A 24,314-nucleotide genomic window follows, 5' to 3' on the forward strand; every position below is an offset into this window, starting at 1 on the left:
GTATTTACAACACTGTTCCAGAACAGTTTAACCCAAATATCCAGATGTGTGCAGCACATTTTATGGAGGACCGTTGCTGGCCAATCACAGCACACCTTGCTTTTTCAGACCGATGAGCTTTGTAAAAATCGACGGTTTCAGAAAGGCGGGGCATAGAGGAGAAACAATAATGTAACAATATGTGGAAAATAATGTGTTTTTTGAACCTTAAACCGCATAAACACATTTCATTACACCAAATACACAAAATAATGTTCTTTTTAGCAACATCATGTGACCCCTTTAATTACTCTCATTAGGTACTCTCAAAATCAGACACTCATCTGTATTTTCTTGTAGAATAAAATGCAGTTATCTAAAACAAAATCAATGTAGATGTGTGACTCAGCCAAAGTGGCTTTACGTAAGGCACTGGCTTTGATGCTTGTAAAGAGAGAATGTAATTCTGAGCATTAGTCATCCTAAAGTTATAAACAGATGATGGCATTGCCAAGGTAAATTATATGTAAAACAGAGTCTTACATACACTGAAAGTATGCCAAATCCATTAAACATCAAATGAGTGCATGACTGTATCTTCTTAATGGATTACCTAATTGAAGGCTTTAAAGTGGGTCATCATGAGACTGAAATAGGCAAAAAGTAACAAGTCCACATTGAAGACCGGATTAGCCAAAAACACAGTTTTATAGAGAAATGCATTTTATGATTCAGAAATCAACAGCATCTTGAATACATATGTGCAATATGTACAAAACTTACAAAAACAAAACATTAAGTTAAGGCCAACAGTAAACGGAACCGCAGACCATTTCATTAATAAAAATTAAATTAAATACAAATAAATCTAACCTCCATTACGTTCAAATTGAGGCAGTGTAATTGTATAAATCAATGTCAGATTGCTCACTACTTGCCACACCCTCTAGACCTTGTATTGACGTGACCATACAAGGATGCTTAAAACAAGTTCAGTCCATAAATTAAGTCCAAGCAACTTAAGAACTGCTTAACTGCTCAAGTCTCTGTTTCAAATGTTCACATTTTCTCTTTAATTGCTCCTTAAGTGAGATCAGTCTTTGTTCATCTTCTCGCATGGTCGCTATGCACTCCGTCGCCTTCTTGAGTATCACCACTTTGGCAGCTTTCTCGTTGTTCGCCACGTCAGGAATCACGTCTCTCAGCGCGAAGAAACTGAGTTTGAGCTCGTTCCGCCGTTGCCGCTCGAGCACGTTATGAGTCCTACGTTTGTCGTTATCCTCAGAGTCCGACGTCCTGGGACTCGCGCATTTTCGGTTGTGGTTAATTTGTTTAAACACCCGGATGGGACTCTCGAATTTAATCCGCTTGACTGCAGGCTGCTCACTCCGCGTGGATGGGGGGGCGGCGTAATTGTGTTGGTGAATATTAACGTGACACCGCTTGAGGACAACGGGGCTTTGATGCGTTGCGTTTGCGTCAGGCTTTCTCATAGACTTTCTCTTTTCCACCGTGACAACGTCGATTTCCTCCTCCTCTTCATCATCATCTGTTTGGATTAAAAAGCAAAAAAATACGTCAATTTGCAGCTCTGCTTATTCATAGTAGACAATTTAGCGTAGAATAGCGTGCAGTGGGCGTGAGCGTCTCTTTACGCACTTGACGCTACAATCTAGGATTAACGCTTTAACCACCACAGATTATTTTATTGTTAAAAAAAACAATAAGCAGTAATAATTACAGCTTATAAATCGAAACTTATTTAAAAGTGTAAACTGACCAGTCAAACGAGGACATATAATCCGCATTTTTAAAAAAGCAGACCATTACTCACCGGAATCGCTGTCACTGCTGCTGCTACTCCCACTATTTGGTGGAGTATCCAGTGGCAGTGTTGTGGAAGTCGGTGTGGATGACAGTTTACACGGCTTTGAGCTGTCAGTCAACGAAAAAGGAAACACTACTGACGGGTCAATGCACTGTGAGGCAGGGGTGCTCGTGTCCTGAAGGTAGCTGACGTTAGGGCTGGACCTGGAAGACTCTTTCCTCGCCGCCTGGAGCGACGCTAATCTCTCCGACACCACCTTCTCCAGCTTTGCCGCGGCGGAGAAACCACTCCACATACAGTCCTGAATGATAATCGACTTCAGAAAAGACTGGGAGTAGTCCGCGTCGCAAATAAAACTGTGGTTGACCACGTCGTCCCCGAGAAACTCCGACACCATTTCCAGCTGGTCGGCAGTGGAGGGGAAGGGGTCTGACAGAGAGGGACGCCGGCTCGGGGAGAGCGGCGGAGTGGGGAGCAGTTCAAATTTCTTCCACATATCCTCACTGGGCGCCGGTGGTTGCCCGTGCTGGTGATTATAGAAATCCTCATCCTCGTTGTCGAAATAGAAATAGGGCTGGTAGGAGTCGTAGTCGTAATCATAATTTTTACTCGCCATACTTGAATTCAGCGGCATAGTGAATGCCTGTGAAGAATAACGTTACATTATGGTTAAAATTCATCTTAAGCCTAAACTTCAGTAGAGTACAGTTGTCCTACAAACTCATCAACTTGCTGAATGTGTTACGTATTAAGTAATACAGAACACAAGTCATGTAAACTTAAATTAAAATATCTAAATTCTAAGAATGTAGTCTTTATCTTACGGTCCCAAATGGTTTAATGACCAATAGTTCGCCAAATATATATGCACAAATAAATACGTTAGATAAAAACGTAAAGAATGATCATAAATCATAATTCAGACAGACTTACCGTAGCTGTGGTGAAACTGAATGAAAACTGACAATATGGTCAGATGTCAGTTTGTGTGAACTATTAAGTGAATGTAAGTCCAAAGTGGGAGTGGGTCGCGTCGCTCAACCTGCGCACTTCTGCGACTACAGCACCCGAGCGGCTGCTTGTCATTTACTGCAAGATTTCGAACAGCTGCTCCCGCGGGTTTTAATACTACGGATTGTTTTCCCCCTCCCTTACTCTAGATATTCTTGCGCCCGTTCCCGCCAAATGTGCATTGCGTAGAAAGATGAACAGAACACAAACGTGTCTTGTTAGTTATTCTAGTAACACATGTCAGTACACTGACAATTTATGCGGCAATGAAAAATATCTTTAAGATATGACGTTATTTAATGAAAACGAGTCACACATGGAACTACTTGCCATCGCGGACTTATTCCGGGCGGAGCTTTGATGCACATTGAGTTGTGCAGGAGGATGAATCCGAGAAGCTCCGGCCTGTAGTAGCCTACACCTGAACTCAACGCCTCTTATTGACACAGTTTACAAGTTCCCCTCACAACTGTCTGTGTTGGGTGTCAGAAGGGGTGATTTTATTAACAACCACAAATATGTAACTGTTGAATAAAATAAATCCGCAGACGTCCTAATTATCCAAATGAATTATTTCTGGTAATTACATTAAAGCACTCCGACGATTATTTCGGGAATGAGAATTATTCCCTTTTATTGTACTGTTTATTGTTAATTAATGCAGTTACTGTCGTTATTTGCGTTACAGTAATGGTATCAGCTACTACTTATGTTGTAGCCTAATCATCATCATCACCATCATCATAACCATTATTATAAAATAAATGAAGATTAGAGTCAGTTTTATTACTGATTATCGAAATAATTCTGATATAGTGTTTGATCTTGATCTGATGGATGAAGGAGCAAGCGTTCTTGCTTTATTCTCTCAGAAGTGGTTAGTACTTCCCTCTGGTGGCCATCTGTAATAAATATCAGTCTACGGCTTTAACTCAACTGAGTGATATTAATTATTATCTCTGAGACAAACATTGAGTTTATCTGCAGTAATTAAGCTTTTAAATTGAGTGTTATATTAAACAGGATTCAATTATTTACTTAAAAAAACGTTTAAAAGGATTTTAACTGGTATTTATTTGTGTCCTGGGAACTATTTCTAATCTTAATATGGATTTAGAATTGTTGAATAAATTGATTTAATTAGTGCACTTGTATAATCCTTGATTGTCTTGTGTTTAAATTATTTTATAATGTATTGTATAGACACAATAAATAAATAACATACGTTTCAATGCTTGGAGTCTGTAAAATTTTTTGTTATTGATAGAAGTCTCTTATGCTCACCAAGGCTAAATGTATTTTCAAAAATACAGTAAAACAGTAATATTGTGAAGTATTATTACAATAAGAAAAACTGGTTTCTATTTTAATATTTGACATTTTTTAAATGTAATTTATTCCTGTGATGGCAAAGCTAAATTTTCAGCATCATTATTCCAGTCTTCAGTGTCACATGGTCCTTCACAAATCATTCCAATATGCTGATTTGATGCTCAAGAAACATCTCAATATGACAAGTCAGAAGGTTAAACACTGCACATTAACTAGTGGTCGACCAAGATATCGGCATCGGCTGTCAAAAAACCAATATCGGTCAACCACTACTAATAATATAAAAGCAATCGTTATAATACTTTTTGTATACATTAATTCCTTTGTTTAACCGTTCTATCTGATTATTAGACAGACTTCTATCCATATTAGACAGAGAACTGTTAACAAAGACAGTAAACAAGAGGGAGAATGTGAGCACTGTGTGTTCAGGCCCAGGCGCTGTCGTTCTCAGCGGCGTCAAAATAAAAGTCCCGCCGATAATGCCAAAAATGCCAAATATCGGCCGATATATCGGCCATGGCGATATATCGGTCGACCACTAATATTAACCCTGCACAAGTTTACATTCACTCCCCCCACCATAGCGCAAGTTATTGGTCAAAATGAGAAAACAAGATATTATATATGTATATATAAGGCAAAAGCAATCACATTTAGTTACAAAAAAATGAGTGTACTCTACTTCTGTATAATAAAATATGAACGGAATGCACATGGAAGCACAAAGGTCTGATTCTAAATTTAGTGCAACATGACCAGACAGAAGTGTAAACATCAGAAGGATCTTGAAAGTTTCCAAACTCTCCCACATCATAATACAATTTAGTGGTCATAAAACAAGAAACAGATAGAAAGAGGAAAGCAAAAGCACTTGTCAATTTGAAGGAAAATGTGTACATTACTGTATAAGAAAATGAGACGTGAAACAACATTTGTTTTCATGAGAACATGCATATTCCAAGTCATAACAAGACAAACTTTAAATGGGAATTCTAAAAAGTAGTAAAAGGCTCAAAAGAACCTAAAGCTCCTTTAACAAAAAAACTACTTATTGTGAAAGAGCTTGCTGTGGAGCCCATGAACACATCATGAACATTGGTGGGAGCAGCTGTTCTTTGCAAGTTTTTGCAGAGCCTCAAAGGTGTATTTCATGCGCTTGGGGTAGTGGATGTTCACCACATACAGACCCATCAGGAGTCCAAATGCCTTGGGGACATCAGAGATGTCAGTGATGACAGGATGTCCAAATGAGAGCAATGTTGGTTATTCCTTGGGAAGCACATGACATTGCTGCTCCTCAGTTACAATCAGAATGCCCTCGTCAATTTCTTTCACAACATCCTCAATTTCACTGGATGGCTGGGAAAACACAAAATATTACATTACTTATTAACTTTATAACAACTGAACACACATATGTACATACACAATTAAAGTTATGTGTTTCGTTAAAAGGACAGCTACCAATAAATGAAAATTGTCCTTCACCCTCAAGTTGTATAAATTTCTGTTATGCTGAACACAAAGGAAGATATTTGTAAAAAAAAAAATTGTAACCAAACATGAAAGACAAAAGTCAGTGGTGCTCCTCAACTGTTTTGGTTACAAACATTCAAAATAACTTCCTGTATTAAACTGTTAAAAGCCTGTACAAATTTCTTTGTTCTGCTGAACACAAAGACTTTAAAATCCCAATGGGAAAATAAGTGGAAAATACACCTCCGGAACCAACTAGGCTAAAAAAGGGGAAAAATTTTGCATGTTATTTCATTACCGGTATTCTACATGATTTCTGAATGTCATCAAATTTGACAAACCAGTGCAACGTATGAGTTTTTTTTCCTTAATCCAATTTTGCCTGCTTGCAATTCAGTCTAATCTGTCCCACCATTTTAATAATGGACTGAAAATATCTTGGTGTAAAGAGATATTCCTTTAAAATAATAGTCTGTTGCACTGCATGTTAAAGCATGACTCTTAAAGGGTTAGTTAACCCAAAAATGCATTTTTTACTCACCCTCGTGGCATCGTAGGTGTGTATGACTTTCTTCTTTCAGACGAATCCAATCGGATTATATTAAAAATGATCCTTGCTCTTCCAAGCTTTATAATGGCAGTAGGCGGGTGTTTTTTTCAACAGTCCAAAAGTAATCAAATAAAGCGCATCCATCCATAATAAAAAGTGCCTCACACGGCTCCAGGGGTGAATAAAGGCCTCCTGTAGCGAATCCATGTGTTTTTGTAAGACAAATATCCATAATTAAAATGTTATAAACATTTTTCTCTCACTTTCGTGAGAGCTGTTCCGGGTGGATGATGTGGACGTAGGCGTCATGCATGCACCGGTGATTAGTGACGAACACGGAAGCGCATAGGAGAGACAGCAAAACAAGACGCTGGTCACGAATTAGAAGCGCAAAATGAGGATTTGTAAAGAAAAATATCGGAGGATTTCGATATAAGCCAAGAGGAGACTGGTTTTCCTTTGCTAAAGTAAGGAAACTTTGCTTCCTTTGCTCCTGGAAACAAACTCGCGAGACTAGCATATCTCACAGGCGCGTGCGCTCTGCATACGTCCTCCGTCATCTGCCGGAATGACTTGCACGTGAACTAATTTTTGGGTGAACTAACCCTTTAAGCAAAGTTGCTAAAGGCCAATATGCCAGCACTGCTATGAGCCTGAACATTTTCAGGATTCACAACAGCATTCAGCAAAATAATAAAAAATTGCAATGTCCATAAACAGGGTTTCTGCTGGTTTTATGAAGATAAATTCAAGACTTTATAAAGACCTTTTAAATACCAATTATAGAAAATTCAAGGAATACACTGCAAAATAATACGTCAAGTTATATTCTCTAAATTTTGAAGCTGTTTTCCAATGCAAATATCTAAATATTCTTAAAAGGTTCACCCAAAAAAAGAAAGAAAAAAACTGTCATTTACTAAACCTCAAGTTGTTCTAAACCTGACTGAGTTTCTTTCTGTGACAAGTCCCAGATAGTCTAACACAGTACATAACCCCACAACGTGTTACAACCCCAGATCACCAAGATTTCTTCTTCTATTACCTGCACCACATCCCTGCAGATTGATGGTGCTCAGTTTGGTCACCCACAACTGTAATTCCAACAGTCATGTCCTTGATGCTCCGAGCCTGTGTGCTTTGATAAAAACAAAGGGAAGCAGTAAAATGTGCCTTACAATCGTTAAGCTTACGATTCGTCTCCGTCTCGCGCTCTGTTTGAACGGCCTCTAATGCAGCACTGGGCTCAAATAATACATACCAAACTGTATTTTTATCGTTCTCCATATAAGTTCAGTTCAGTACCGCATGGGAGAATATTTGTTTTAATATGTATATGGAAAATACTGTGGAACCGCCTGTATTTTGAGGCTTCAGAGTGCCGCGAAACGAACACTTGCATACATATAAGAAAATACGACTCTTTAAGCCATACTTACTCTTCTTAGACAACATACGTAATTTTACACATGTAAAACCAATAAATACAAATATTTTACTTACCAAAGTCTCTGTGTTCAGATGGTCATGGCAGTGTCAAAGTTGCACGGTAGGGGGCGTCATGAAATCAATGCATTTTCTCTAATTTTTACGCCAATCCCATTGCAAATGAAGTGCATTTGATCTAGTTTAGTTCCCGGTTAGCCAGACTCCATATATGTGACATCTAGAGTATAATGTTCTGTTTTCTGTGTAGCAGACTTCTCACCAACTGCAGTAAAAGTGACAAACACACTCTTTCCTCCATTTTAATAGAAGACAGTACATAAGAACCTCACCACAGACCACTTTAAACCACATTTTCACTGTTTAATGAGAGGACTGAAGACTTTCTTTTTGTAACTGTAATAAATGTTTCTATCATGACTTTGCATTGTCCAGGCAATCTCAAATACAGAACAAGCTCAGCCAGACTTCACTATAATCTAAATGAAACAAACACTGGCTTAAAACATCCTTAGTAGCTGTGTATCGTCGTCCCATGGAGAAACTTGAAAAACAGCTAATTGGGGAGGGATCATTAATCAGACTTTATAGTACTTTAATATTTTCCATCACGAATATCCTGAGATACAAAATAAATGTCCAAAATAAATTAAGATAAAAAAACTTCAATAGACATAATTATGAAAACACACAGTCCAATACTTTCTTTTCTCTACAATATACAGTTCACAACATCACCCATACAAAATGTATCATATTTTATACACCTACAACATACGGTATGTATATTTAAAAAAATAGGTCCTCTAGATGACCCATAAACTTCAACCATTTGTCACTCTGAAACTGTTGTTTGCTCAGTCTAGAATCCACTGCTCAGTCTTCCTCCAGCTCTTCCTCATCCTCTTCTCTAAACTCCACGATGTCGTCCATGCGGCCCCTGGCCCTGACCTCGTTCATGGGGGCAGAGTCCTCCCCGTCAATGGTCATGTCTTCATCGGAGTCTTTCTTTTTCTTCTGTGTGAGCAAAAAGAAAAATGCTAATAATTTTTCCCCAAAGCATTGCGATTCATTTATGAAACACTTTTGAAATACTGGTTTCTATTTTAATAAATTTTAAAATGCAATGTATTCATGTGATGGCAAATTATTAAAGGGGTCCTATTATGCTCTTTTACAAAGTCTTGATTTTGTTTTGGGGGTGTACTAGAACAGGCTCTCATACTAGGTTGTTCGAAAAACACATTATTTTCTTTTTTATGCTCAAACAGCAACATTACAGACTAACTAAAGTTGAAAAAGTGAAAAAGCATAAAAGGACCCCTTTAAGTGTCCACATGCTGATTTGGTGCTCAAGAAACAAGAAACAGTTGTGCTGCTTAATCATTTTTTCAGGATTCTTTGATGAATAGAATCTTCAAAAGAACAGCATTTTATGAAATAGAAATCTTTTGTAACATCATCAATGTCGTGTATGATCAAATTAATGAATCTTTGCTGAATAAAAGTATTAATTTCTTTCCAAAAAAAATCATACTAACCCCAAACTTTTGAACAGTAGTGTATACACACACGAAACCATTGATTGAACAGACAGCTATTCTATTTAATGAATTGCATAAAATTACAGCAATTAAAAATATGTGACAATCTGCCTCCATATAAATAAGACAAATCTCAAACTGACATATATGGGGGAAAAAATCCTTGTTCTGAGGACACAGTTCAACATTTTGGTAAATAAAATCTACCTTCATAAAATAGTTGACAGTGTGCTTTATTATGATTACTCGTTCACTCAACAGCTGTAGCAAAAAAGTTAGCTTGGAAGACTGAATTATTGAACTTTGAAACCAGCATACAAAACCACTGCTAGAGAAAACACATTTATGTAACTGGACTTTTGATTCAAGACTTTATGGCTACTGAAATAACTACCCTCAGTCTCCTGTATGTGTGTGTGCTTAAAATATACTATACACTATTGAAATGAACATGTTTGTAGATTCATGTCTGTGGAGTTGCCACAGCAGTGCACTGATGTATTGTTAAAAAGTACACTTTAACTGTATTTACTAATCAAATAAAAAGCAGTTGTATCATTAGAAAAAACCTACAGGCTTCTGTGTTATTGTACCTGTTTTCGGTAGACATAGCATGCTGCGATTGCAACCATAGTAGACTCCCCAAGGAAACCAGCCAGCAGGGATCCAACACCAAGTGTGGCTCCATGTACCCTGCACAAATTGAAGCACAGAAAGCTTTCAAATACAGATTTTATTCTACGATTTGATGCACTGAAGTACAACGACTAGTGACCTATATGCTTCAACATTTGAGTACAGTCAAACACAACAAACTTACCCCATGTAAGGCAGCACTATGAGACTGGTAATGAGGACAATGATGCGGAGGACAGAGCTGGGCGCCAGGACAAAGGTCTTCTTCAGGGTCATGAGCCAACCAGTCAGGTGAGCACGAATCGTCACTGATGATAAAAAAAAAAAAGTTTATGCAAAGTTGGTCTCAAGCAATCATGGGATAACATATTTTACATGCCAGTTATTGCTATCAGTACATTTAAATTCCATGGTACTTTGAGCTCTCATTGTGGTTCTTTCTCTCTCAGTTTCTGTAGTCCTGGAGGCATCGTAACTGAAGCATGACCACTCTTGACCTTTGCCTTTTCAAAAGGCATTTTCAAAGAGCAACCGGTCCTCTTATGTCCATCTGTCCATTTGATGATGCACTGCACATCAGACCCTGAATCATGCATTTTTGTTTGTCATGAGAAGCCCCCAGAGAATGTGCAGCTACAGAACTTTGCAGAAAGGGCAGCAGATTTCCTCAGAATTTGAACATGGGACATTCACAAAGTTCAATATACACTACTGTTCAAAAGTTTGGGGTCAGTAGGATTTTATTTTATTTTTTTAAAGAAATTAATACTTTTATTCTGCAAGGACACATTCATTCGATCAAAAGTACCAGTAGGCATTTCAAATGTTACAAAAATTTCTATTTATAAAATGCTGTTTTTTTTTTTAATTTTCAAAGAAAAATAAAATAAAAATCACAGTTTCCATAAAAATATTAAACAGCACAACTTATAAGAAATGAAATGTAAGAAATTAATAAGAAGAAGAAAATGATTAAGAAATTAATAATAAGAAGAAATGACTCTTGAGCAGCAAATCATCATAATATAATGATTTCTGAAAGATCATGCGACAGTGAAGACTGGAGTAATGGATTCTAAAAATTCAGCTTTGCCATCACAGGAATAAATTACATTTTAAAATATTAAAATAGAAAACATTTATTTTAAATTGTAATAATATTTTACAATATTACTGTTATTTACTGTATTTTTGATCAAATAAATGCAGCCTTGGTAAAAAATAAATAAATAAAAGCCAACCCCAAACTTTTTAAACAATAATGGATGTCCTGTGTCTTACATCTTTATTAAATATTTTTGCTATTTTGATTATGCTTTCTGATTCCATTAAGAGTGTTGTAATCTTATTGGTTAAAACTGTACTTTCTACTGGATGTTAAAATAAGTATACAGATGTCCCCTCAAAATAATGTAGAATGCTTGTTTTTATGGAAATTTACTTAAAGTGCAATACCTGGAATGGGAAAGAAGGAGAAAATTCGCAAAGGGGTGACACACAGCTCAGCAAAGGCATGATCTACTCCAATGATGTCCACCAGGATCCTCTCAGAAATGTGTGGTGCCCAGAACACCACAAAACAGAGCTGCACAGAGAAAGACACACTACCTGAATGGAGCTATCCAGACATGACATCAATGAGATCTCAAATTAGGAAAATGTAAAATAATAATTAAAAAAAAATAAATAAAATAATCACTCACAATCCATCATAGGAAAATATAATGCAGTTAACTAGAAACAGGGTAAACAAAAAATAGGGTTATTTCTGTGAAATGGCACTCTGTTTTTTCTGGTTATTTAGGGGAATGTAATATCATAGTATGCATGTTGATTTTAGATCCAGCACACATATACACTTCAACCCTTCAAAACGAAAGTAACGTTAATCCTCTGCGTCTTCAGCGGCTCAGATGTCGGGAGTAAATGACGACTGCTATGTTCATTATTACATCCAACAACAAAACACCTCAATCGCTTAATCGGAGACATTCTTGTCTTCCCCTGCACCGGAGTCGACACAATGGCGGACTGATGACAGCTCACTCAGGGCAGGTCTAAGGTAAGACGGCCTTGTCAATCAACTATCGTGGGGGGGCCTGTGCAGAACTACGTCATTCTGACAGGAATCTCAGAACAGCCGATTTGAGAAAGGGGATTTTAAAAAAACCACTGGGAGGATTTTTATCATTATAGGATGGATGTTTACACACACTTCCAACACACATTTATGTTAAAACAACAACAAAAGTGAATTTTGCATCCGATGACCCCTTTAAAAAACTAAGAAACCACAGTATTCATCCATAGCAATGCATTCATGCAACATTTCACTGAAGAGGAGAACATCTGGGCAAAACTATATAGCGATTACATACGAGATTAAACAGAAGCTTTGCTGTATGAGTGACACAGACTCATACAATCATGATTCTCCCTCCATATTACTGACAGAGATGTGAAATTATGGCATAAAAATCATAGCTGTAGTGTAATACTATGAAGGCTTTAATCTAGGTCAGGAAGGGAAGATCTGACCCTGTTACAGAGGCAGAGAGCATCAATTAATCATTTAGACTGACTCTAAAAGCACTCACAATATCAAGACACACTGTCCTAATGGACTCCTTTATGGCTTTACAACTACAAAGCAACAGAACTCATACTACCCATATTCACACTGTATAGAACATACTTTGTTAATGGTCAAAAATTAAGTTTCAAATCAAATGTAGTACAGCAAGCTCTATCTACCACACTTTCATCTACCTGCTTTCCATATATGGGCTGCTATAACTGACAGTTAGAAATATCCTCCTTCTGATTGGTTAAACAAAGAATATGACTCTCACAGCACCTTTAAACTTGCTGAACTTCAGTAACCGCTGTTACCAAAATATGAAACAAGTGTGATTAAAGCCAGACGGAGAGAGAAGAGAATGTGGATGAACTTACTGTTATAGAAAGAGCCAAACAAACAAAAGTGAAGCGCTTGATGTGGGCCTTTGTCTTGTTGCTTGGGTTATTCTGGAAAATAAGAACAAAGACAAACAGCAAATGTCAAGAAAGCAGTTCATTTCTTTGTCAGAAAAATGTGCAATGTAAGAGGGCTGTTTTGAGCATTTAGATTTTTTTTTAAAGAAATTGATATTTTTATTTAGCAAGGGTGCATTAAATTGATCAAAAGTGACAGTAAAGACATTTATATTATGTTACAAACATTTCTATTTTTAATCAACACTGTTCATCAAAGAATTCTAAAAAAATGTTTCACAGTTTCCACAAAAATATTAAGCAGCCGAACGGTTTCAACATTGATTATAATAAGAATTTCTTGACGACCAAATCAGCATATTAGAATGATTTCTGAAGGATCATGTAACACTGAAGACTGGAGTAATGACTGCAATGAATGAAAATTCAGCTTTGCCATCAGCAATAAATTACATTTTAAAATATATTAAAATAGAAAACAGTAATTTTAAATTGCAATAATATTTCACAATCTTGCACAAAATGCAGCCTTGGTGAGCATAAGAAAATTCCTTCAAAAAATATTACAGACCCCAAACTTTTGAACGGCAGTGTAGATAATTTTTATCCATAAAAGTATTAGCTACAGTTAGCTAGACACCTGTGGCCAGAGAATGGTCCCTCACTTCCCGAGGACTTCCTAATCGTGGATCCTGCTGATCCTTTTTCTCAGGGCAAACATCCATAAATAACACCACACTACTGTGCGCCTTTTTTAATTACAGTCTCTGGGACTCTAGCTGCAGCTCTGTCTCCATGAACCCACTCTGTTTACCCAAAAAATAATTGCTTTGTCATGATAATAGACATACTGCAGCATTAGCACACAGAAAAGGTGGAAGATATAAACTAATTTGGTCATCCCTTAAGGGGATGAGACAAAGTTAGATAATGTGGTATAAATAAAAAGCAAATAAACCACACTGACTCCTTTTCCTGGTCTTTCAGGCAGGATACTGGGAGAAGATGATGGAAAGCTGTCATTTTAACTTAAGTATATATGTGGAGGATGATTAGTATTAAACATTCAGAGAACTGTATGATTAAGGATTAAAAACATGTTAGTTTAAGGTAAAACAAAAACATTTACCTTGTCAAATGCAGGGTAAACAGCTCTGAGTTCAGTGAGCCATCCATATGGCATATGACCCACTGGATATGTTGCTGTGAGAACTGCGACAGCCTGGAAAACAATGGTGAGATGATGGTAACATTAAACACCCACAATTTCATCTGTTTATAATGAATGTTTCTATTGTAGAGGAGCTGAGTGACGTAAAATACTTCTGACGTCTAGGCACCAAGCAACTAATCTGACAATAAAGCTTGTTTCGTCATTATAGATATTGTTTAAACCTAGTTTAAAGAGTATATTAAAGTAGGTCTGAGGGGGAAAAGTACTACAATTGGCCTTCAGTGGTAAAGTTGGCCCATAAAGCAATGGATTCAGATGAGATGCAATTATGCCACATTAACAACTATGATTAAATGAGTTTTATTCAGTGTTATTTTAGAATTAATTATGTACTATTATAGTATTTATCATTACTTTGAATTAGCTTTTATTTTTGTTTTCATTTATATCTTAGAATTTTTTTAATGAATTTTATTATTTTATTATGTGCTTTTCCATTTTTATTATTTTTTGTATTTTTTTTTTAATATTTCTAATTAGCTTTAATTATTTTACTTCAGTGTTATTTTGTAGTAATTTTAGTACTTTATCTTAAATTTATTTTATTTCAGATAGTTGCCAAGGCAACATTTCTACATTTTTTATGTTTAAGTCTAATATCATCTTTCATTTAATATTTATATTTTACTTTATTTCAGGATTATTTCAATTACTTAAAACAATTTTTAATAGTTTTAGTTTACCATAACAACTGGTTTTATTCACTGGATGCATAATTAAATATTGACACTATATATGCATTTTCCATTTCTATAGTCCCAACTAAAATCATAAATGTAACAATTCATCTGATGGCACTTCAGTTAAAATAAAAACTGGTGTCAACATAGCAAAAGAAGCTGAATTTCGCTGTGAATGAATTGCTAAATGTAAGTATTAGCTCAATATTCACACATATGCTGTTTCTAAATGATTGAAAATAATGATAGTGACTATAATTTGATATCTAAATACTGTAAAGGCATGCGTGTTCTTGCCATGGGACACACTAACCTCTGTGGCAGCTGTGCTTCCTTTCAGATCCCGTGACACAAACAGGTTGACGATGGGTCTGCTAATCCTCTGCGTAGCCAGGATGAGAGCCAACGGCCACCAAAAGCTTAGCATCTTTTTAATAGTGGCGTCACCCTATTACACAGAATGAGGCTCAGTATATAGCACGGTTTTAGGATTCTCACAGGTTTGATTGGGCAGAGCAAGAAAAAATGAGTATAGAAAACCAATAATCTGACCAATGTAGCTGTGATACTGAACTGAGAAGGTCACATAGGTTGAATTGCTGTAAAGAGAGTCACTGGACATACCCCAACCTCAGGTCCACTGGAGTCTGGGATGTTATCATGAACGTTCCTGTAGTAACCCAAACCAACGACAGTGACGCGTACCAAGGCGCCCATATACAGAGAAAGGATTGGGATCAACAAGGGCTCTACACACTCCAGGTGACTGTGAAGCAAAATAGTGACAAACACAATCTAGAGAGAGAGAGAGAGAGAGAAGCAACTGTGTAACCTGATTACAATGACAGTGATAAATATAGCCATTCTCGTGGCACATACAGACTCTATTATTAATTCAAATCCAAATCCATCATTAATAAAAACAAATTACACCATGACTATGACATGCACAGACACATAAGCCATTATCTTCGCTTCAATTATCCTTCATACACAACCATATTCACATTCTCATAAACATACCAATACAGAAAAGAGTGTAACAAGACATAAATCAAGCAATGAAATGCTGATTTGATGAATCTGACACATACCTGTGCAACGACATCAGAAATAGACGCACATCCCACCAGGAAACTGTGCTTGTGCTTCAGAAGGATTCCAGCATGAGTCCAGGCCTGAAACCACAGACATGAGCTAACTGTCACTGACTTGCACAATACAATATGCTAATCCAGGCCAAGCACTCCTTAATGGAAAGAAAGAGATGGTGCAGGGACCCCCGTTACATATTACATTAAATTGTGGGTGTATTTTAGTCCTATAGTACCATTTTTGTTATTATATACTATACTGATTGTAACCTTGCAAAGCCATTAAAGCATCATTCATGAGTTTTATATTACAGTATACATTACAGTTCAAAAGTCTTGGTTTGGATTTTTTTTAATGCATTCATTTAATAAAAACTTAAGAAAAAACAGCAATATTGTGAAAAATATGTTTAAAATGTAATTTATTCCTGTGATTGAAAAGCTGAATCTTCAGCAGCCATTACTCCAGTCTTCAGTGTCACACGATCCTTCAGAAATCATTCTATTATGTTGCACATATGTTGCTAGTTCTAAACAAGCTCCTTAATCTTTTTGTGGAACCGTGATTCATTTTTTAGGATTCGTAGCATTTATATGAAACAGGAATCTTACTTTTACTTTTAGTCATTTAGCAGACGCTTTTATCCAAAGCGACTTACAAATAAGAAAAAGTAATTAAAACTAAAAGCTAAAACTCTATAAATACTATATATATACACACATTTAAGAAAATAAAAGAAATTAAATAAAAATGACAAATGCATACAACAACATTTCAAAACTAAAACATTTAAATGAAAACAAAAAAAATAAAGCTAAAAACAATTCAAAAATATTAAAAGAACAAAAGGTAAGAGTATAATAATGATTCTAACATAACACTAAGCCAAACACCAAAAAACAGTGTGTGTTTAAAGTGTTAAGTCTCAAGAGAGCGTACCCAGTTAACAGGGGGTCCATGAAATGTTAAAATCTATGACTTTTTTATTGACTACAAAAGTTGTATAACTTTAGCTTCTTAATTTTAGTTTTGTAAATATTGTATTTTTCTTTAATGTAAATTTCCATTTGTTCACAGTAAAAAAAAAAACTTTCTGAGTTCAAGCAATAATTGGCAACCCCCCGGCAATGCCCCATTTCATCCCCTAGGGGTCATGGACCCCCTGTTAACTGGGTACGCTCTCTTGAGACTTAACACTTTAAACAAAACACTGCTGCAGTTTAACCTCTGTTGAGAGGCACAGGATGTTCGCGTGGGCTGTTCCTCCAACGGAGCTTGATGGTTTTCCAGATCTGAATAGGCTCTGATGCATGGCCTTATCACGCACGCTTATACACACATACTCTATGCCATCTGTGCCGGGCAGACGAGCCAGATCTGGCGGTCAGAGCAAGAAAACATTATGACACTACAGCTAAATATCCAGGGTTGAGACGTCACGATACACTCACCATGGCGTCAAGTAAAGGAAAAGCAGCCAGATAGAGAAACGCCTTCCGGGTCTTACTCCCCACAGACTCATCCACATGATGCAGTTTGTTAATGATGTAATAGCCCAGAGTTGTGTAGGCTAAACAAGGAAAAGTGAGAACAAGATGAATATGTATTATAATAAATAATTATATAACATGATATTCAACATTATGGTTTTGCTGCCAAAACTGGCACAAATAACATGCAAGGACAGAGAAATGTAATGTATAATATAATATAATATAATGTTAGAATAGGCTTCAGCATTCCCACAACATAACACAGAATAGAAGTTCTTGTGTTTCCCATTTCTCCAGTGTCTTTTCCCTTTTCCCAGGAATGTGTGCAGTGACGTGATCCACAGATGGATAACACCACTCTACCAACTCTCTGACTGCGCAAACAGCCATAATATGTCTGAGACCACACTCAAGATGATGGAGAGTGTCCATGTTATGCTAACAGACCATAAGTCCTTCATTTAAAAGCACATCATTACGTGTGGTGGACAGTTGGTGGCTTAGTGGTTAAAAATTCCTGCCTTCTTCCAAGAAGGTGGTGGTTTCTATCCTATATCCCTCAGGGTTACCGTGGTAACATTCTTTCTCCATGCACTCATAGCAGTAACATATGGGCACTGCTGAGTGGCTGAAAATGGCTCTGATTTCTTGCTTTGTATGTAAATGGCTATTTGACTAAATGCAAATGTATTTGGGGTAGAGAAGCTGACATATTCAAGGTAAATATCCTTTATAGTTTATAGGTAAATATCCTTTATTAGTTGTTCAAACTAATTTTTGGTTTATATTGTATAAATAGACTGTTTCAGGATGAGTGGACCATTTTTAACCACATCCCACAAACTTAAGTATTTGTAATTTGGTAAATAAGGGTGGCAGAACTTATTTCCTGCCGAGTAGGAGTGCAGTATTTTGCACAATTTGTTTAATGACAATATAATGATAGAGGGTGAACGAAAACCCGAAAATAAATGGTGATCTACCTGTGAGCTTGAATAGAGTTTGTTTGAGAGACGCCTCTCCATTCAAAGAGCACACAGAACAGGCATGTAGTAACCTGGCAAAAAAGCCCTACCGTCAACACAGTGGATGGGACTGTGCTTGGAATATAATGTTCCTTTGTATAATGAGTTTTTTCCAGAGAACAGTTACATCTGCAGTGATGAGTGGGGTCTGAGTGATTCAGACCACTGGAGCTAAAAGGAGGTCCTTCTCCAGTCATATCTTTGCTCACTAAGCCTACCATCATGACAAGTTTGTTTAGAAAAGTGCAAAGCAATGCGGTGTTCCCTGTACATTTAGTGCAAACTAGACATGCAAGACCAGAGGCGGAGTGAGGAAATGATAGACTGACCAATAAGAGTGTGGAAAATGATAGCCACGATTCCTGCGGCGACCATACAGAGGACTGCCTTGGTTCTGTCCCGTTTGCTGTTGACAAACACCAGCCCTACGTTCTTGAAATCGCTCATAGGGCCTGTGAAGAACTTCATGAGGGAGTAGGCCAGACCATAACTGGCCAGCATTTCCACCGCATCCTCTTTGACTGTCGCAATACCCCTGTTCAAAGCCTATAGAGAAAGACAAAAATAATACAAATTCATCAGAAACACAATTTTGTCAGCATTATAGAAGACAGATTAGTAGAGTGAGTGATTACAAAAAAACAATCTAGATTTACATTTATCTAAAACATAATCTGTTTTCTGATGTTGAGGGATGAAATGAAACTCCTCATGGGATTCCTCTTCACAAAGAGGGTTTTATACCCAAGATATACAACAGTACCTCTGTATCAGCTGACTAAATGCCTTTCATGGCTTGTCCCCCAGAAAAAGATTCAGATCCGAGGACCAGTTTGCTATACTGGATAAATTCATGTTTCATAGGACCACTAACCCAGAATTTACTCTTTACAGAGTTTCTGTCTTTTAAAGCCACATATGTGTGAAAATACAAACTTCACAGTGTCACAATGCACCATGTGTCAGATGTCTAAACAATAATAAGTGAAGAGGAAGACTTGTTATAAAATTAAATTTATTCATGGACCTTTCTCGAGAGAAACACCTGAAAACTGCGATCGGAATCAATAGTCATTGTAATCTTGAATAATGTGGAGCTACACCATCTCAATGATGACCAACTGTATTATGAACAATTTTTTACAGCTTTATTGTCACATGCCAGAATATATCCCCATCAACACATGAGAAGATTATATGGAAATGTCTCAGATGTCAAACCTGTTGGAAAATGCTGAGATGTTCTACTTGCTCTACAGCTGTAGGCGTTACTGCACTAGTAGTGAATAACCTTTCCTTTACTGCCCTGTCCTTGACTCTAACCTGGTGGCACCATTCTGTTTCAAGAGAACACTGCTAATGTTTAAATCTTAAGATTTCATTTGGATGATACAACAGCAGATAGTCAGTCACAGAATTCATAGGAAGCACCAAGACCTGTACAATAACAGAAGTCAAAAGGATGTGTGAGTGTACGGTTCTTCTCCTTATCTACTGCCTTCTTCTGACTCTGAATTTTTTTCTGCCACTTTATCTCCAACGCCTAATAGAACAATGTGCAGTACTACAAGCGACACACAACAGCAAAGCGACACAATCCCATTCATTTAAATGGAGAGCTGGCGATTTCCGGCGACACGAGCGACAGCGGCCGTTGGCGACCGGATGGGGCGTGTCCAGCGACGCGACAAAGTTCAGAATCCTTCAATTTTATGCAAATGAAGAGCGACTTTCGGGAGCAACAGCCAGTAGGAAAGAAGATGGTAGAGCTCATGTGATCGTTCTCCTCTCCCGCCGTAGATAAACATACGCAATTAAAGAAAGTAGGCTCTGTTTCTCATTCATTTTTGTTTGTATGTACGGATTTAATTTAGATTTAGATTATATTTAGTCTTTTGCCTCCAAAATGTTTGTACTTAGCGGCAAGAAACCTGATTCGCTGTCAAGGCAACCAGTATTGAGAACACCCACTAGCAACCTCATCGCCAGCCTCTGAAAAAAAGTCGCTGCTAGTGTGAAGGGGGCTATACTGTGGGCTGACGGGCTCATGGTTCCTGCTCACATTTTTTCTTTCTGCCATTAGTGATTCTGAAAAACTAATTTGTATTGATCAAAAATCGAATGGTAATGTTTTATTCCAGTTTTCCAAAAATCAAATGAGTTCTTCAGTGTAGTGGCTTGTGGCCATCAAATCCAATCTAATTTTAAAATATTCTTATTTTATGCCCTATATTAAAAAAAAAAAAAAACACAATGAAAACTGAGGGATTGCATCAGCACACTACATTTTCTCCACAACTGTCAATTGTAACAGTTGAATCTAATATTTTTATATTAAAGATCAACTGATATGACATTTTATGGCCAATAACAATACAGCTAATTAAATATTTAAAACCAATTTGAAAGTTTTATTTCTGCTTTTGATATAATCATTACTTTTCATTATACTACAACAATATTTGCATTATAACTATGTAATTAAGCTACACATTTCTTGATGGAGAATAAATTACTTCATTAAAAAAGTTCAATAATTATCCAAACAATACATTATTAAAAATCGTATTTATTTGTAAACCTAATATCGAGGAACCAATAACCAATTAGGCTGAAAAGGGTGAATATCGGAAAACACTGGTCAAACTGATTGTCGGTCTTTCTCTAACTGTTAATTGTTTCAATAAAAAATGTTTATGCACAAATATTTGAGTTTAACAAGACAATAAATGAATAACATATTTTTTTTTAAACTATTTTTTTTCCTTCAATTTATGGGACACTAAACTCATAACAATAAGAAAGACTTTCCATTATGCATAATGATTCATTAAAACTTCAGGAAGAAACATAAGAGCATCAAAATGTGAATGTGAATTACACGAATTAAACATTTAATCAGTCAAGGGTTTAGGGTTTTTGTAGCCAACCCATTTTAGACATGCAATGACTGTAATAAAAACTACACATTCGTTAATGGTTGACAAAAACAAGGCCAGTTCACGCAGAGGTGTCAACAAAATCAGCCCATCCAAAAGTGCACATTCATCTCAGTCAGACTGCTTTTGCATTGTTCAGTGGGACACATGTTATTGGATGCGCTGTATGGCCAGCTGTTGACGAACACACACAGCTGATCGGCTGTGATGATGCTTGTTTACCAAGGGCCGCCGTTTCACCGGTTCCTTAAGAGATAAAACCACAGGGTCGCCCTAACCTATAAATTACGTTAACAACATATTACATATTCCAAAGCCACAAATAAACAGACCTCTCATAGCGAGCAGGACGGCTGTCTGAGGGATGCCATTGCTGCAGAGTCCAGACTCCAGCTCCAAGGATACACAACCAATCTTACGTCATGCAGCGCTGTATTTAACGCACAATTCATTCACACTTGCCTGTTCGCCGAGGTCGATGGCTATGTTGGTTATGGCCAGCGGCACCAGGAATCGGATGAGAGGCCAGTAGTGCGTGAGCGCCGGGAATTTCATCATGTTCGCCTGGAGGAGAGCGGCAGCACTGCCAACATCAGCTGCTCGGATCTGGAAGGATGCGAGGCCGGTCAAAGCCCGTCGAGTTCTAAATGTTTTCTAGCAGAAATCCGACGAGATCAGGTCCGTCCCTGCCCTCCTACACAACAACAGCATCATAAACAATGATCTGGTGCATGGGAAAATAGGAGGGTCACCAGAAATTTCTGCTGACGGCTTCTCCATTGTTCACTCATCAGTGGAGAGGAAAATAAATACATATAATCGGCCGCGGCGATTAAGTGCGGCACAAGTATAAAGCCGTATGCATGGAGTCGCTGGGCCAGCCGCTATTCTGCTGTAGATGGCCACTCGGTTAACTGTACTTAAATCCTCATCCTTCCCTTAACAACACGTGGGGGACGGTCGGCGCATAAAAGCCACTCCTCTTCTAAACGTCACCTGGCGCGTGCAGAAAAACACAGAAACGAACGGCTGAACAACAGAGATGTCTAAAATAGAGTTCAGTCTCAGAGAAGAGCTTACCAGATAGGTCAGAGCACGGCACAGGGGGATGAAATGGCCGTCTTCGTCCTTATATCTTACCTGCATGCAGGCCTATACGTTCATCTGGCATGAAGTGTTAGCACAATAAATAAAATATCAAAATGAGACTTAAACGTTAAGACAAAATTTGAGTGACTCCCAGGAATCTCAGTGAAAACCGAACATCTCATTTGTCGGCCAGCAGGTGGGGCTGCAGAGCAGGCAAGTCTTATGAGACGCGCTACTGACTGACAGACTGCCAATTAAAGGGACCGTTCGCCCAAAAATGACAATCATACAGGTTTTTGCAAACTATGACTTTTTTTTGACTAACATCTCTTTTTGTGCGCCATGTGTATTTAATGAATAGCTTTCAACCAGGGGGCCGTGGTCCATTAGGGGTCTCAGAAAACTTCCTAAGGGGCCACAGGATGGCTTTAAATTAATTAAATAATTAGGTGAATTAATTCAGGTTCATTCGAATTGCCTTTGAAATATAAGGCAATTTGAATCATTCATTCATACTGCCTTTGAAATGACTGCAAAAGTGTCCCAATTAACATGAATTCACTCTTAAATTATAAAAATTATAATTAACTAATTAAAAATTAGAGTTATAACTAACTCTAATTTAACCCTAAAAGAGGCAACGTATCCTGGGGGATACAAACATTTGAGAAGCTGTTGGGAGAAGCAGTGAAAGTGTAGGTCTTATTTCTTGGTTTGTTGTGAATATTTAGATGAGGTGACTTTGTTTCTACATTCTTTGTTTAGCTCACAGGAAGCATTTAAAGGGGTCATATGATGCAACGCCGCTCACTCAGCCCGCCGGCCGCCGCTCACTCTAGCAAGTAGTAATTATGTCCCCACTGGATGCAACAAATGCCTCGTTTGTAATGGGTTTTATTGGTTTTGTCTTGCCCTGTATGTGGAAAATAATGTGTTTTTTGAACCTTAAACCGCATAAACACATTGCATTACACCAAATACACAACATAAAGTTCTTTTTAGCAACGTTATATGACCCCTTTAAAACTGCATGGCCGCATGTAGTGGGAAATCTACTCACCCTCCGATAAAAGTTGATCTAGTTCACATATTTACACATGTTGGATGGGACTTACCTGTTTAAAAAGCGGTTGTTCAGCATTAGCTTATTAGGTTTACTTTGAAATTTTATGAATTAAATGCTTACATTTTTTGTAATCTGTCTCTAAATGTTTGTATCTCAGGGAATATCTCGCCCTTTTAGGGGTATAAATTAAGATATAAAAACATATATATAGACTCATATATATAGAGAGAGAGAGAGAGAGAGAGAGATTTTGTGGCTTGTGTTATAGAAAATCAATTCTTTTTGTAATCTTGACAAAACACATAGGCCTATAGTTGGAAAGGTCTGACAGTCAAGGTTCCATATTTGGTAACTGTTTTGTAATAGAAGTGATATTGTGACAGAAAATGATTGATTTGTGACAGAAAACCGCATCAAAAAAATTCAATAGAGCTTGGGTGTCACCTAGTGGTTATTTTTGGTATAGTGCCCAAACAAAATCTCACAGGAACCACAATTTCTGTCATAACAACTTCAAATTTGGAACATAACTTGGTTAGATATAGCTTTGATTTTATATGCACTCTTTTTTAGAGTGCAACATATTTTATAAAATATTTATTTTATATTAAATAAAAAATAGTATACTACATTATATTTACTGTAAACTTAAACTTCTATAACTTTTTAAATTATACTTTCTTTTTTTTTTTAAATGCTTTCACTTCAGCAATAATCTGCTGTGTTTTCTTTAAAAAGAGACCAACCTTAGGTCTGTATTCCAAAGTGTTCAGGAATTACAACCATGTTGTAACAAACATTGATAAACAAGTGTTCTGTTTTCAGTTAATTTATACCCCCAAAGGGGCGACTTATCCTGGGGATACAAATATTAAAATAAAAAATAAGAGTCTT

General features: G+C 37.1%; 1 protein-coding gene and 1 pseudogene across 1 annotated transcript; both read right to left on the reverse strand.

The window, feature by feature from the left end:
- Positions 1 to 684: 684 nt before the first annotated feature.
- On the reverse strand, positions 685 to 2,471 carry LOC107718037 (transcriptional regulator Myc-B-like; annotated as a pseudogene).
- Positions 2,472 to 8,485: 6,014 nt separating this feature from the next.
- On the reverse strand, positions 8,486 to 22,539 carry LOC107718038 (progressive ankylosis protein homolog B-like). The gene is made up of 13 exons (XM_016524970.1): positions 22,406 to 22,539; positions 21,728 to 22,261; positions 18,656 to 18,872; positions 17,260 to 17,378; positions 15,808 to 15,891; positions 15,338 to 15,508; positions 15,027 to 15,161; positions 13,929 to 14,021; positions 12,761 to 12,832; positions 11,261 to 11,390; positions 9,990 to 10,113; positions 9,763 to 9,862; positions 8,486 to 8,642 (listed from the first exon to the last, which is right to left on the reverse strand). Exons 2-13 carry the CDS (start codon positions 21,821 to 21,823, stop codon positions 8,502 to 8,504), a joined length of 1,482 nt encoding a protein of 493 aa, XP_016380456.1. The 5' UTR covers positions 21,824 to 22,261; positions 22,406 to 22,539; the 3' UTR covers positions 8,486 to 8,501.
- Positions 22,540 to 24,314: the final 1,775 nt, after the last annotated feature.

This window comes from Sinocyclocheilus rhinocerous, unplaced genomic scaffold (genome assembly GCF_001515625.1).
Source record: "Sinocyclocheilus rhinocerous isolate Xijiao unplaced genomic scaffold, SAMN03320098_v1.1 scaffold2258, whole genome shotgun sequence".
Taxonomy (NCBI): domain Eukaryota; kingdom Metazoa; phylum Chordata; class Actinopteri; order Cypriniformes; family Cyprinidae; genus Sinocyclocheilus; species Sinocyclocheilus rhinocerous.